The sequence below is a fragment of the Austrofundulus limnaeus genome, unplaced genomic scaffold (genome assembly GCF_001266775.1).
Source record: "Austrofundulus limnaeus strain Quisiro unplaced genomic scaffold, Austrofundulus_limnaeus-1.0 Scaffold129, whole genome shotgun sequence".
NCBI classification, from domain to species: Eukaryota; Metazoa; Chordata; class Actinopteri; order Cyprinodontiformes; family Rivulidae; genus Austrofundulus; species Austrofundulus limnaeus.
Genome location: NW_013952531.1, coordinates 1,058,572 through 1,071,282, shown reverse-complemented (window position 1 = coordinate 1,071,282; position 12,711 = coordinate 1,058,572). Strand labels below are relative to the sequence as shown.

The window sequence follows — 12,711 nt, the reverse complement described above, 5'->3', positions numbered from 1 at the left end:
GTCTGTCGCTTATGAAAACTTGTAGTGACACAGCTTTGCTCTGCAGATCTACACATATGTGACCCGTCACATCAAAATGAGGATTAAGTCCAAAAGTGGAATGTGGAAAAATAGGCACATATATGGTTTTGATTTAATCGTGTGCAAAAATTGCATTTTGTCAAAATATAATGAATAAATGCCTTATCATTTTGAAGCATTTTTTGAGCAGTAGCAATAAAAAACCTGATTTTGAGGAAAAATTACTTAAAATTTTGAATTTTTCCATGTGAGCTAGCAATGTTTTTGTTTCTTTCTACCTGGGAAATCTTAATACACAAATACTATTTGAGGTTTCGTCTTTATATTAACATAAAAAATTACTCAAATTTACATAAAATTAGGATTCAGACCAAACAGTACTGTGTTATTGTAACCAACAAGACAATTAAATCATATCTCTGGATAAACTTATGAAATCAGGATGAACCAGGTATCAAAATGTAGCTTTTAAAGCAGGAAAATGAAAATATAGTTAGGCCATTTTGAACAAGTTTGACTTAATCCTCATTTTGATATGATGGGTCACAAATTATGAGGTATGTCAACACTTCAGCGATGTACTTTATGAACTAATAATTTTGACTCCAGCTTGTTTGGAGGATGAGCACTGAGATCCTTCACCACCATCCCAACTCAACAGGGGTCGACTACAACAGCGTCTATGAACGAATGAAGCACTCGGGTGTTAAACTTTACCTGATGGTATGTTGGTTCAAGCCCGGTGCAGTTCTTTTTGTTTTGCTGAAACTTTTTGTTACAATGCCCTTTTGTTTTTAATTTAAATAAAGATTTGCCTGGAGCATTCCTTCCACCTGATGCTCCACGGTCAGATTGAAGAAGCGAAGCAACAGCTGTCTGTCGCAGAAAGCTGGCGTTACGGGAAGGTGTCCAACGCTCAGCTTCAGAGGACCAAATTGATCCAGGCCTACAGGAGCTTGTTGGATTATATCATGTGGTGGGAGAAAATGTCTAACCTTTCCAAAACCGGTAAGGCAAAACACAAATGGCATCTATTTASCTTTTTAACAGAGCATTAACCTTTGTGTGATATTACACTGCCCCCTAAAGGATAGAAAAGGTAACTGCAGGTGTAATAAACCRTCTAGGCCATGGGTGTCCAAACATTTTGTCACATKGGCCAAAATCATAAAGTCAGAAGGACTTGAGGGCCAAAAATATTTTTCTGTTACCTGCTCAACAATAAACTAAGCATTGAATACTTTAATTAAACAAASAAAGYAGTCAGATTTATTGCTGGAAAWGGATGYATAAATTAATCTAGATCCAGAACTTTAAAAGTGTTTTGCAGGTTTCYCTTATTAAAAGAAAATTTCTAGGTTTMATTTGGGRAAAAAATAASCCAAYTTAGTCAATTCTGATCAATAAAATCAGGATTTAGATCACTCTTTCATTAGAAAATGCTTGCTGCGTTCAGACAAATTTAATGAAATAATTAAAAGCAGACTGGAGTGCAGCAAAATCAGCTTTTCAGTAGAAGTCACTAGATAGATGTGGAAAAAGCTAAGAGCCTGGTTGTTTAAAGACAAACAATTGGTTTTATTGCCAATATTTTTTGTTATAAGATTTTACTTTTTGATAAATTTGTCCTAATAATTAATAGAAAGTTTCCATCTACATCAAACACCTGTGCCAGGGGGGACAAATTTGTAAACAAATTAGTATAATTTTAGAACTGAAGTCAGGGGCCACATAAAATCGAATTCAAGGGCCACATTTTTGGACATCCCTGACCTAGTCTGACTTTATGACATAAGTCTCGTTACGTGATGCCTGTTTTCAGACTGTTTCGACCCAGACTACCAGGGCATCCACACTTACTTCCGACAAGCTTCTGTGAATCTTCAGGACATTTTGAAAAACCCAGGAGTCTGGGATCCTTTCATTTTGAGCTACATTGAGGTAAACATTCACATTTTAGTTGTTTATATCTGAAGTGTGGGTTTTCTGTACAACTGTTGATTTGTGTAACCTTCACTCAACAGAACCTGGGGTTTGTTGGTGTAAAAACCGAGCATCTCACTTGTGTCCTCTGTRTACAGGATTGATATGAATTGATCATGAACTTGATTGGAGAACTTTTCTCACACAGTAATAGTCAGTTATTTTGGACACAAATACTAGCTTTCTGCACTATAATGAACCTGTTTATCATCATATTAACAGTCTTTGTCTCAAGTTGTTGTATCCATCATTAACTTTTATCTCTTTCACATGTARCTCTTCTTTTATGCAGGTTATAATGAGTTTACTGACCTGTCCCTGCATTATCTTACCGTGGTTTTATGTTGGCAGATGTTAGAGTTTTATGGGGATCACGAAGAGGCTCTTAAAGTCCTGAATAACTACGCATTCGACAACAGTTTTCCACCCAATCCCAACGCACACGTGTACATATACCAGTATTTAAAGAGGCACGATGCTCCAGAGAAGAAGCTGATGAAAGTCTTAAAGGTAAAACAGTAACGTTTGTATGTTTCCATATTAGTTGGAGCTTGTATCTGCCACATGTTAAAAACAGGACTTTATTATTATTATTTTTTTGTTTGTTTGTTTTAGAACATCCAGGTTTTAGTTCCAAGCCATGAGTTGATGTTGGAGTACAGCTCCCTCCTGCTTCAGTCAGGTTAAAGTTTTCACTAATGATTATGTTAAATAAAATATACAAAATTATTTTTTTAGCCAAATAATTTGCGGTGTTGCCTCCCAAATGCTAATTTTTCTACATTAATGTTTATTGTTGTTTTAAGAGAAAACAAGCGACACTCAGAAAGCTTTAAAAGTCCTCCTTGAGATGCTTGACTTCGGCTGCTGGAGGAGCARCCTGGACGTGTGGAAGTGTTTACAGGCCGTAATTCATGACCTGCAATTACAGTGTGTATAGCTTCTTAGAAATATTAATAATTTTAATACCATAATTAATATTCATATATTTCCCCTCAAACATTTAACCGGCCACTTCTGGTTTTCCTGTGACATAGTAAAGCCCGTTTTGTGGGTCTGCTTTTATTTTGAAACAGGGACGACTGGGAGAGCGTTGTCTGGGGACTCATGGAGGCGAGACGAGAATTTTGGCCCGCGATGCATTTCACCAGCTTCCACGCCGCGACAGACTCCGAGGAGAACCCTGAACTTTTGAACGTAAAGGCATCGCTCACAAAAATCCTTTGCCCAGGTCAGTGGATTTAAAGTTTTAGATAAAGTTCTTGTGTGGACTGCTTTTGATTGGGATGCTTGTTGGGGGTGAGGCTCAGCTACTACCACACCAAAATGTCACTTAATATCTTTTTTATTAAAAAAAAAATCACAGAAATTTAGCAGTTTTTAGATTTTCTATAGTTGATCTAATTTTTTTTAATAAAACCAAATTTATATTTATTGCAGCATCTAGTTTACCACTGACTGGTTTATCGTTTATATATTTTTATATTTGTTTATTCAATTTATTTTATTCGTAAAAACAAAACAATCTATATACAGTAAGATAAAAAGTAAATTATGCCGTGAATGAAAAGGAAGCAGAGTGAAGAAAGAATATTATCGTATCTGCCTCTTATTTTATGTGTTTTTTTTGTTTTTAAGGTACGTTTAAAAAAGCATGTAAGAGTTTGTGTGAATATTTAACCATTTTACTAGTCTGACACTTGAAAAAATGTTCATGTTTATTTTTAGATCCTCTATATTTGTTTATTTCTCTTTTTAGATCAAACTCTGAGGTACACCGCAGAGCAGTCAGTGGATGGAGAACAGAGTCAGAGACATTAAACTGTTTTGTCTGTGAGTAAAAACAATTTCAGTCTGTGTCTGAGGTTGTTTAATAAAATATTCTGCACTGTAAAAACTGTTATTTTTGAGGAACAGTGCCTTGAGGTGTTGTTAGCATTTTGCCACCAGGTGGCGCTCTTGTTCTGTAGTTCTGAGGAGCAGCAGAGACGTAGTGGAAATCTGTCAGGATTTTTTCTTTCTTTCTGTTTTAATAAGAGCTGAATGTTACATGTTTGTTGGTTTGAGGCGTTTTATCGTCAGTAAATTTTATTTACGTCTCAAACTGAATATTTTTGTTTTGAATTTACATGAAGTAAAAAGAAAACGAAGCAGCACCTTGTTCATTTTATTCAGACTCAGTTTCAGTCTTCTGTTCAGACGGGTGATAAGAGTCAGTTATTTATAAGACTCTGTCAACGCAGCTGCAGCAAGGAGGCTCGTCATTTTTTATGTCTTTTTATTTATTCTCTGGAAGAAGAGTTATGTTTGTGGACACTTCTAACATCTCGACCCCGGCCTTCAAACTCGGGGCTCGTTTGCACGCAGCCGTCAAATAAAGCCTCGCRTCCAGTGTTGCGCCTGTTTTAACAGGAGGAAGGGTCGGCGATGGTTGAGTTTCGGCTCTCCGCAGCGTTTGCTTTGCAGCGGCTCAGTCAGCCATGCTGGATGTGTTGCTTTGCAGTCGTTACGTAAACCAAAGCCCGAAGCGTTCGCCCGACAACAGAAGCAGCTGGAGAAGACATCTGGGAAAACACAACACATGTCCTGTCTTTGAAAATTCAGAACTCTGGGAGCAACGAGGAGGATGGAGTCAGGAGCTGTTTTGTTGGTCCTGCTTAGGTTTTTTTTGTTTTTTTTTTATCAGGGCACTTCTGAGTTCAGTTAATCCTCTACAAAGATGTTCCCAGTCGAGTCAGGCTGCTGTTGAGTTGCTCGTTTGAAGGGTTTTCTATTTATTTTTTTCTCAAAACTTGAACCGTTGAAGACACTCAGTCACAGTTTTATTCCTGGGAGACATTTTGAAACGACTCGATTGTTATTTATTAATTAAACTTTAAGAAAAGGAGCTGATTGGATTGGGTTTTATGTTCTCCTCGACCTCGGCCGGCAGACAAACCGTCTGACATTAGGGGTTGATGTAATCGCCCGTTCGAGATCACCRAAAGTTGTGAACAATAGAAGTGTCCCCAGTGACCCGTGTTGCTTCCTGAAGCAGCTGCTTGGATCTGAGGGCAGGTTGTCGGATGTTTAACAACAGCGTTGATGAAACCTGCAGGTTTCTTTCTATCTTTAGCTTCCAAACATCGATTAAAACAAGAAACACCAGCTTTATTCAAATCATTAGTCATAATGATTGCTGATTAGAAACATCTGACTTTGATTCATGAGTGGTAAAAGGTTTCCTCCTATTAATGTCTCCATGTGTGAGGAATTAGGCTATGAAAATGTAAAAACTGCAATTACATCGAAACTAAGAATCGAAATTAAAAAATTCTAATGTTTCCGATAGGGGTGTAAGAAAATATCGATACACTGAAATATCGCGATATTTCATTTCCCGGTACTGTATCGATATTCTAAAGCCCTGTATCGATTTTTTAATTAAGGTTTAAAATGTCAATTTTCCTGCCAGCCGTTCATTTTTATGTTGTAGTTCAGCCTCTGACCACTAGTTGGCAGCAGTGAGCCAGACATTTGGCTCGCTATTGTTAAGTGTTGGGTGACCATATTGTAAATTAATATTAAAAACTAAAAGCTGCAAAATATATATTTTCAAACTATTTATTGTCARATTTAGTCTAATAATTGAAAACATGGATGAAATAAGAAATATGAAACAAATAAAATAAAACACATACAAAGCAGAACACAGCTAAATGTATCAAAAGTATGTCTATGTAATATTATAATTATCTGAGACAATGAATTTTGGTTTTTCATTTTTTTTCCTCTAAGAGGTTTTTATTTAATAGAATTTTTGGACAAAAAAATTGCAATATATCGGGATATATCGTATCGTGACCCCTCTGTCATGATATGTATCGTATCACCAAATTCTTGCCAATACACAGCCCTAGTTTCTGAGTGAATATAAACGTTAATCCAATCGATGCTCGATGTCCAGTCCCACGCGTGAAAGTATTTTTGGAATTTATTTCCTGGAAAAAAAGAAATTATATAAGTGTTAATGATTCATAGTTCCTTTTGGGGAACGGATTAACTCATCAGCCAGCCGACCAATGTCGGATTAAAATGATAAGGCTCCTGGACATCACCAGTTCAACTTGGTGTGAAACAAGTTGGAGGAAGTGGTTCCTCTKTTTTGTTTTTGCTTCCATGTGACGGCTCCACTGGTTCCACGAGTTTGATCAGTCAGTGTGAAGCTGTGATGTAAGTTCCCTCAAAGATGGAAATCCACGTTAAGAGTTACTGTAAACCATATCAGAAAAATACCTGAAAACTTTAACCCCCAGTCTAACCCGCAGAGAAACATCTTCAGCCGGTCCTCCCTGTGAACGGACAAGTTTTACTGTGAAAGTGTTGAGATTAGACGAATAATCTATAACTTGAGTTGTTACAGCAAAAAGAAACATAACATTAGCTAGGAGCAAAAAGTAGCAAAAGCCTTGCTCAAAACGCCTGTGACGTGAAATATTTGTAAAAACATGAATGCATTTTTGGAAAGATAACATTGAAAACATAATGCAAAACAAATTTCACGCCCCTGAGATGAACGGTTGTTGAGATGTTTGCTTGTGAGGAAACAGGAAGTGATGTCAAAGGGGAACGTCTGCATGTGAACAGTGCGTTGTTACAACACAGACTGTGGAGAAGAATCTGATGTTTCTTTAGATTATTCTGAGTCTATCAGAGAGATGAAGAAGAGTCAGAGTTCAAATAATATAAACAAAAACCAGAGTTTATTTTATTGAAGAGTTCCCCTTTGATGTCACTTCCTGTTGCACTTTACCTTTGCTAATTCCAAAACGAAATAGGCCAGTTATGTGGCAAAATAGGTAAAATCATGTGCATTATGCCAATTTTCTTAAGTATAAAGATGTTTTCTTTGAGTCTTTGTATTTGAAGGACAGGCATGTCACAGGTGCTTTAAAGCTAAAAGTAATACAGGCTAATTAAAAGTAGCAAAAAGCTACCTAGAGGCTAGCTAGAAGCTAAATGTAGAAAACAGGATAGCTAAACTAGCTGAACGGTTGGCAAAAAGTAAAAGCAGCATAAAGCTAGTTTTATAGTTAAAGAGGATATTTCTGAAGGAATTGAAGACATTTTAAATATTTGTTTACAATTAAAAAAACATAGTTCCCATCTTTTGAAGAAGCTGAACACTTTAATATTTGAACAYGTAAATTAGTAGTTGCAACGTTTTAATTTAAAACCTGACCTGCGAGAACAGTCACGTGTTCCTTTGCTCTGTGCAGGTGACATTAAGCTCTCCATCCTCTCAAAGTCCTGCTCGGCTGCTCTGTAAGGGTCCGAGGATTTGAAACCTAAAATCAGGCCTTTCCCACAGCAACGTCGTGCAAGATCTCCGGAGCTCTGCAAGACATCTGAAGCGTGCTGGGATAGAAAATAGGAGGGGAAGTGTGATAATCCAGCCGTGCAATTTGGACTTAACATGCCCAAGTGTTCAGCAGTGCTGCAAGCCTCGAGCGGGACGGAGATAAAACAGGAAAATACAAGGCTGGAGTCAAAGCTGCAGCTCAAAACACCACCCAAGATCAAACTAAGAAATAAAAGGGAATTTTACAAAGTGAACGAATGGAAAATCCTGCTTTAATTAAATGGCTTCGGAGCAGAACGACCAGAAAGTAATGGAGTGTTTTTTTTAAACATGATAACCAAAGTGTTACAATAGTGACAGCTACTGAGACAAACTGCTGGAGGGGAGCTGATTCGTGTGAAGATGAAAAAAAAAAGTTATCCCAAAATATCTTTTCCATTCTGCCCTGTGATTTTGAAAGTGACAACTGCGATACCTTTGTTCTCAGAGTGCAGCTGTAAAAAATAATAAAAAAAGCTTTCAATAATAGAAGAATAGGAAGTGTGTGAGCTGGTTTCTGCTCAGCTGTGTGTTCCAGCTTGTGAACTCGTCTAAGCTTCACCTGAAGACAGTCGCCCAAGAATATTATTCAACCTGGGATGATTGATCAGGACTCACGCTTAGATTATTTTTTTATTTTCTCAACGCATGTATATTGCAACTACCCACTGATTATTTTAAAGTGGTTTACTAAACTAAGTTTTCTTCAACATAAATAAAACCGTGTGGTAGAGCAAATAAACGTTGCTGTTTTCTTTAAATGTAATCTCTTTTTCACGCTCTTATCTTCCGAACTGATGAGTGCTGTTGTTACACAAAGATTTGAAAATGAGTGGGTCTCGGTAAACATGTAATCTTGGATTTTTCACCTCCCGTTTGATTTGCTTGATTCAAAATCAAATGTCAAAAAAGTGTAATGGATATTTATAGTTCTAGGCAGGTGATGTCATTTTCAACCGAACACAAATGCCCCTTTTTGTTTCACACTTTGAATTTTGTAATCCTCCGAAACTTCACTGATGTAATACCAGGTAGGCTGATTCTCTGGAAGCCCGACGGTTACCTGCACCAACCACAATGATTCATGAGCCCACTGACTCACGCCGGCCCCACTCGTCTGTACTCTAATGAGCAGAAAAACAAAACGGCGAAATCAGCGTGACCCCGAGAAGCTTTTGTTTGTCGGCTGTCTTACCTCTGGGGAGCTCGTGTGGTTGGAAAATACAACCTAACCTGATGCATTTTGAATGAATGTGGGCGAGGGTGACCCGTCTGTCTCTGTGTCTTTGTTTCTGTGTTTACTCACCCCTCTGTGAACAAGAACTTCCTCTCACCCACCATTTTGTCTGCTGAAGGAGACGGTGACGTCAGTACCGTTTAAAAAAAAGTCACACATTTCGTACGAAAAGGTTGACAGAGCTGTGGAAGAATGAAACAAAAACTTAAAGTAGGAAATTAGTTTGAAACCTTGTAAAAGTAATGTTAGCCTTTTTTTAATTAAAGCATGAAAATGTCAAAGTTAGCGACACGTTAGCATACTATAACAAGCTAGTCTTCCATGTTCGTGTCCAGGAAAATTATCACAAAGGTCTTTAGGAGTTCAGTATTTACAAAAAAAAAAAACTACAGTTTTATTTTTAAAAGTGTCGTTTGAAGCAAAGGGTACAAGTTTTCCTTTGGGCTAAGCTAATGGCTATCCGAACGACGGCCCCTATTATGTGGTTTTTCAGACTCTTTCTCAGAAATGTCGTACCTGTGTAAAACGACACAACATGAGCTAACCTTCACATTCTTGCATGACACTTCTGTTTGTTTTGTTAGTCACTATTTTCATTCATGACATTGCTCCGATGAGAAAACRGTAACAAACTAAATGTCGTGTAAAAAGTGGAGGTTTTATTATCTGGTAGTGAATGATTTTCTTGCAGCGGTAAGGAACTGACCCTCATTTGTCTAGTCATTAGCCTGACCTGGAGGAAGACTTGAACCTCTTGTTTCGTTAAGGACGATCATTTCAAAAGTGACCAGATTATCCTTTACATTTTACACAATCTCACTTCCTTTTGTGTTCAAAAGAGTGCGATGGTGCACAACAAGCTGATGTTTCCCTGCCATGGCCTTTATATTTTGCTGTTTGTGTGTCTCTGTGCTGCGTTTTGATGTGTGTTAGGTCAGATTAACAAATGGTAAGGCCGGTGGCAGAATGAATAACAGCATTACCCAGTGAACAATGGCAGTGTGGGGCTAAAACCCTTTCACAACCTGTCTGACAGCTCGAAGCGCTGATGTCATCCTCTGACTCAGGCCGTTAMTGCCGCCGCTGTCACCCTGGACGTTTGGACGCCTGACATCAGCGGTGACACACATGGCTCTCTGAACCCTCTGAATCCTTCATCGGTTCCCTTCTTACGGCCTCGTCCACCTCCTGTCATTTAGAAACTCATCAGCTGCGGACCGCCGCTCTGTCAGGAGGAAAAAGCACACAAAACTAAATTAGGTACTCTTAGAAAATCAGATAAAGAAAAGACACAAAAAATGCTGATTCATGTAATGAGGATTTATCATTTTTTGTGTGTTATTGGAGAAAGGTGTACCTAATTCAAAAGGACACTTTTTATTAGGCTCTATTATAAAAATGAAAATAAAAGGTGTAGAATTCCTGAAATAATGGAGTTGTAGCCAAACCTTSAAATTAATTATATGAACAAACTTAATCTCATGCAATAGGCTGATATTTTGTGTGATCTGTTATATGGGATAAATCGTGCCAGCAGGAATTAAATTTGAATTGCTCATATTGAATCTGAATGTGCATAATTTGAAATTGAATGCATTAGTTTGAAAATGAATTTTACTAAATTGAAACTGAATTTAACGGTTTGAAACTGAATTTAAAGTTTTTTATCTGAATTAATTTGCTTTGAAACTGTATTTTGGTTTATTAAAAATTCAGTTTGACTACTTTCACTTTCAGTTCCATARTTCAGATTTTTGTGTCACATCCTGGTCCTTGAGAAAGCCAGGCAGAGTAATCAAACACAGATCCACAGATTTATGTTTCACTTTGGTGAAGTTTCCCTTCTGGATGTAACAGAGTTGATGCAATCCACTGTAAAAGTGACAAAAACAGACAAAGTTATTTTATTGCAGTGATTAATTTGACCTATATGTAGAAAATGTTACATTTACATCACATCATGGATCAGTCAGCAGCAGCATCTGATCAATATGTGATCCATGATGTCATGTAAATGTAACATTTTCTACATAACTTACAACCTGGAACTGAAAATATGGATGGAGGACAACAGAGCTGCTTCATGGAAGAAGAACCTCAGCTTAGCCTGTTAGCTTTAGCGTTAGCCTCGATGCTATCACCATATATATGTATTAGCTCAGCGCTACACATTCTCCTCATCACTGAGGTCCTCCATCCACATGACAGAGAGGGGAACACAAAAATGACTCAGTCTGTAACTGAAAATATGGATGGAGGACCTCAGTTTAGCTTGTTTGTCGCGCTGAGCTAATACATATAAGACAATGTCGGCACTAGCATGAAGGCTAACAGGCTAAGCTGAGGTTGTTCTTCCATGAAGCAGCTCTGTTGTCCTCCATCCATATTTTCAGTTCCAGGCTGAGTCATTTCTACCTTCTCCTCTCTGTCAACGCTCTCTGGTTTCATTTAAAAGAGTCGATCATCAGATATTGTCCAAGATTAACCTTCAGGGTGGATATAGCTCGCTAGCAGCCTCGCACCGAGGACCTATCCACGTCATCATTTACCCAGAATGCTTTGTGTGGAAATAAAATGGCTCCGTCCGTGTTAAAATATATTTTTAAAATTTACAAAACTAAACAGCCTACAGTATTTTTACAGTTTTAATTTTACAGTTAAAATAAATGTTTATCAAATAAAGTCTAATGTTACAGTTAATTGTGGATCTCTTTAAAAGATAATTTATTGTCATTTCAACCCCTAAATGCCATGGGAATGTATTTGTTATTTAGTTTATTATGTTTGTTTTAGTTCATTGTTCCCCATGCATTTTTAAAAATAAAAACCAAATTATTAGTGAAATTTTTTGAGGACCCCCCCAAGATTCGTACCTCTCACGGACCCCAGAGAACAGAATTACAGAATTCTTGTCCTGATAGGGTCTTTTCAAAACTGGACCACAGCTGCAYGCAGAGGCTAAAAGCTCGGCCTCCTCTGGGAGGAATCATTCAGACCTAAAATGTCCATGCAGCAGGTGATCCCGCCGCCCCCCTCCTCGCACCGTCCTCCCCCTCGTYCTAGAAACTGTTGCTGTTTAGACACGATCACCACAGGGAGACTCATTTATATTTTGTCATCCTTCTGTTTTAAGTTTTGACTTTGAGAGCAACGAGTTCATCTGACAACTTCCTCGGCTTTCCTTTTGAGCGTTTCTTTTTTTTTTTTGGTTTATAACCTCTGAGCAGACACCATCACTGAGGGAGATGGGTATAAATATCAGGGGACATCATCAACCTCCCTCCCACCCCCACCGTGTGTGACCCGTTTGGGTTAAGGTCAGGGTTAAAATAAGATCCGTCTGCAGACGCAGGGAAAAATATCTGCAGTTTTTGGATACCGTCGAAGCCCGAGGTGACTTTTCTGCGCCGTATCTGCAAGAAAAAAGAACCCCGCGGGGAAACGTTTGGAGGACTCGGTTGCTAACCGAACAATATTTGGTTGTTCCTTAGTGACGGTGAGGATGAGTCAGCGCTCGTCTGGCGAGGGGACATGCCAACGTGAACACTGAACAGACTGGTCGAACTGGGGAGAAAATAGGCTTGTTATGAGTTCAGTGATGRAGCTGTTATTGTTAGGTGTAAACTGTACCTCTCTGGGTAATCTGTCACAGCTGCTGGCCTACACACAGACACACAACACAAAGAGCAGATGATTTCACTTTCACTGCCCACATCTGGTTAATAAGCTGCTTTCAGAAGCTCCTCCACCTTCAACTGGAACTTCCCTGGTTTCAGAAGAAGGCGTGGATCACCAGACGTCTGAGATATGATAAATAAAAAGTTGTGAAGATGACCCTTACTTACACACTAATATCTTAAACTTGGTTATTTTTAGGCGTTCAGGAAGTGCTATTTAGAGTTAAATCTTTCAGATAATAGCCTATTTAACTTGAAGTGTAACCRCAACCTAGAAAAACATAAAAGAAAAAGATTTACCCCCTGATTCAGCTCACAAATACAGCAGGTAAAATAAGTATTGAACACGTCACCATTTTTCTCAGTAAATATATTACTAGAGGTGCTAATGACATGAAATTTTCACCAGATGT

The 12,711-nt window shown here is 38.2% G+C and overlaps 1 protein-coding gene and 1 long non-coding RNA gene across 3 annotated transcripts in view; one reads left to right on the top strand and one right to left on the bottom strand.

The window, feature by feature from the left end:
- Positions 1–7,645, top strand: part of taf1a (TATA box binding protein (TBP)-associated factor, RNA polymerase I, A) — a 9,137-nt gene extending 1,492 nt beyond the window's left edge. The window contains exons 4-12 of one of the 2 annotated variants that reach the window (XM_014015455.1): positions 631–744; positions 831–1,029; positions 1,844–1,962; positions 2,356–2,514; positions 2,620–2,686; positions 2,811–2,934; positions 3,081–3,235; positions 3,764–3,837; positions 7,263–7,645. In XM_014015455.1, coding sequence (XP_013870909.1) covers positions 631–744; positions 831–1,029; positions 1,844–1,962; positions 2,356–2,514; positions 2,620–2,686; positions 2,811–2,934; positions 3,081–3,235; positions 3,764–3,825 — 999 coding nt within the window. In that variant the 3' untranslated portion in view covers positions 3,826–3,837; positions 7,263–7,645. Of the gene's footprint in view, positions 1–630; positions 745–830; positions 1,030–1,843; positions 1,963–2,355; positions 2,515–2,619; positions 2,687–2,810; positions 2,935–3,080; positions 3,236–3,763; positions 4,892–7,262 lie in introns of those variants that run through there. The other variant, XM_014015456.1, reaches the window with a different exon arrangement.
- A 332-nt stretch (positions 7,646–7,977) lies between these two features.
- The window catches only part of LOC106522451 (uncharacterized), a 118,687-nt gene continuing 113,953 nt past the window's right edge, over positions 7,978–12,711 (bottom strand). Inside the window, exons 4-5 of the long non-coding RNA XR_001310790.1 lie at positions 9,647–9,846; positions 7,978–8,803 (exon numbers count right to left, since the gene is read on the bottom strand). This is a non-coding gene — a long non-coding RNA (uncharacterized LOC106522451). The remainder of the gene's footprint in view (positions 8,804–9,646; positions 9,847–12,711) is intronic.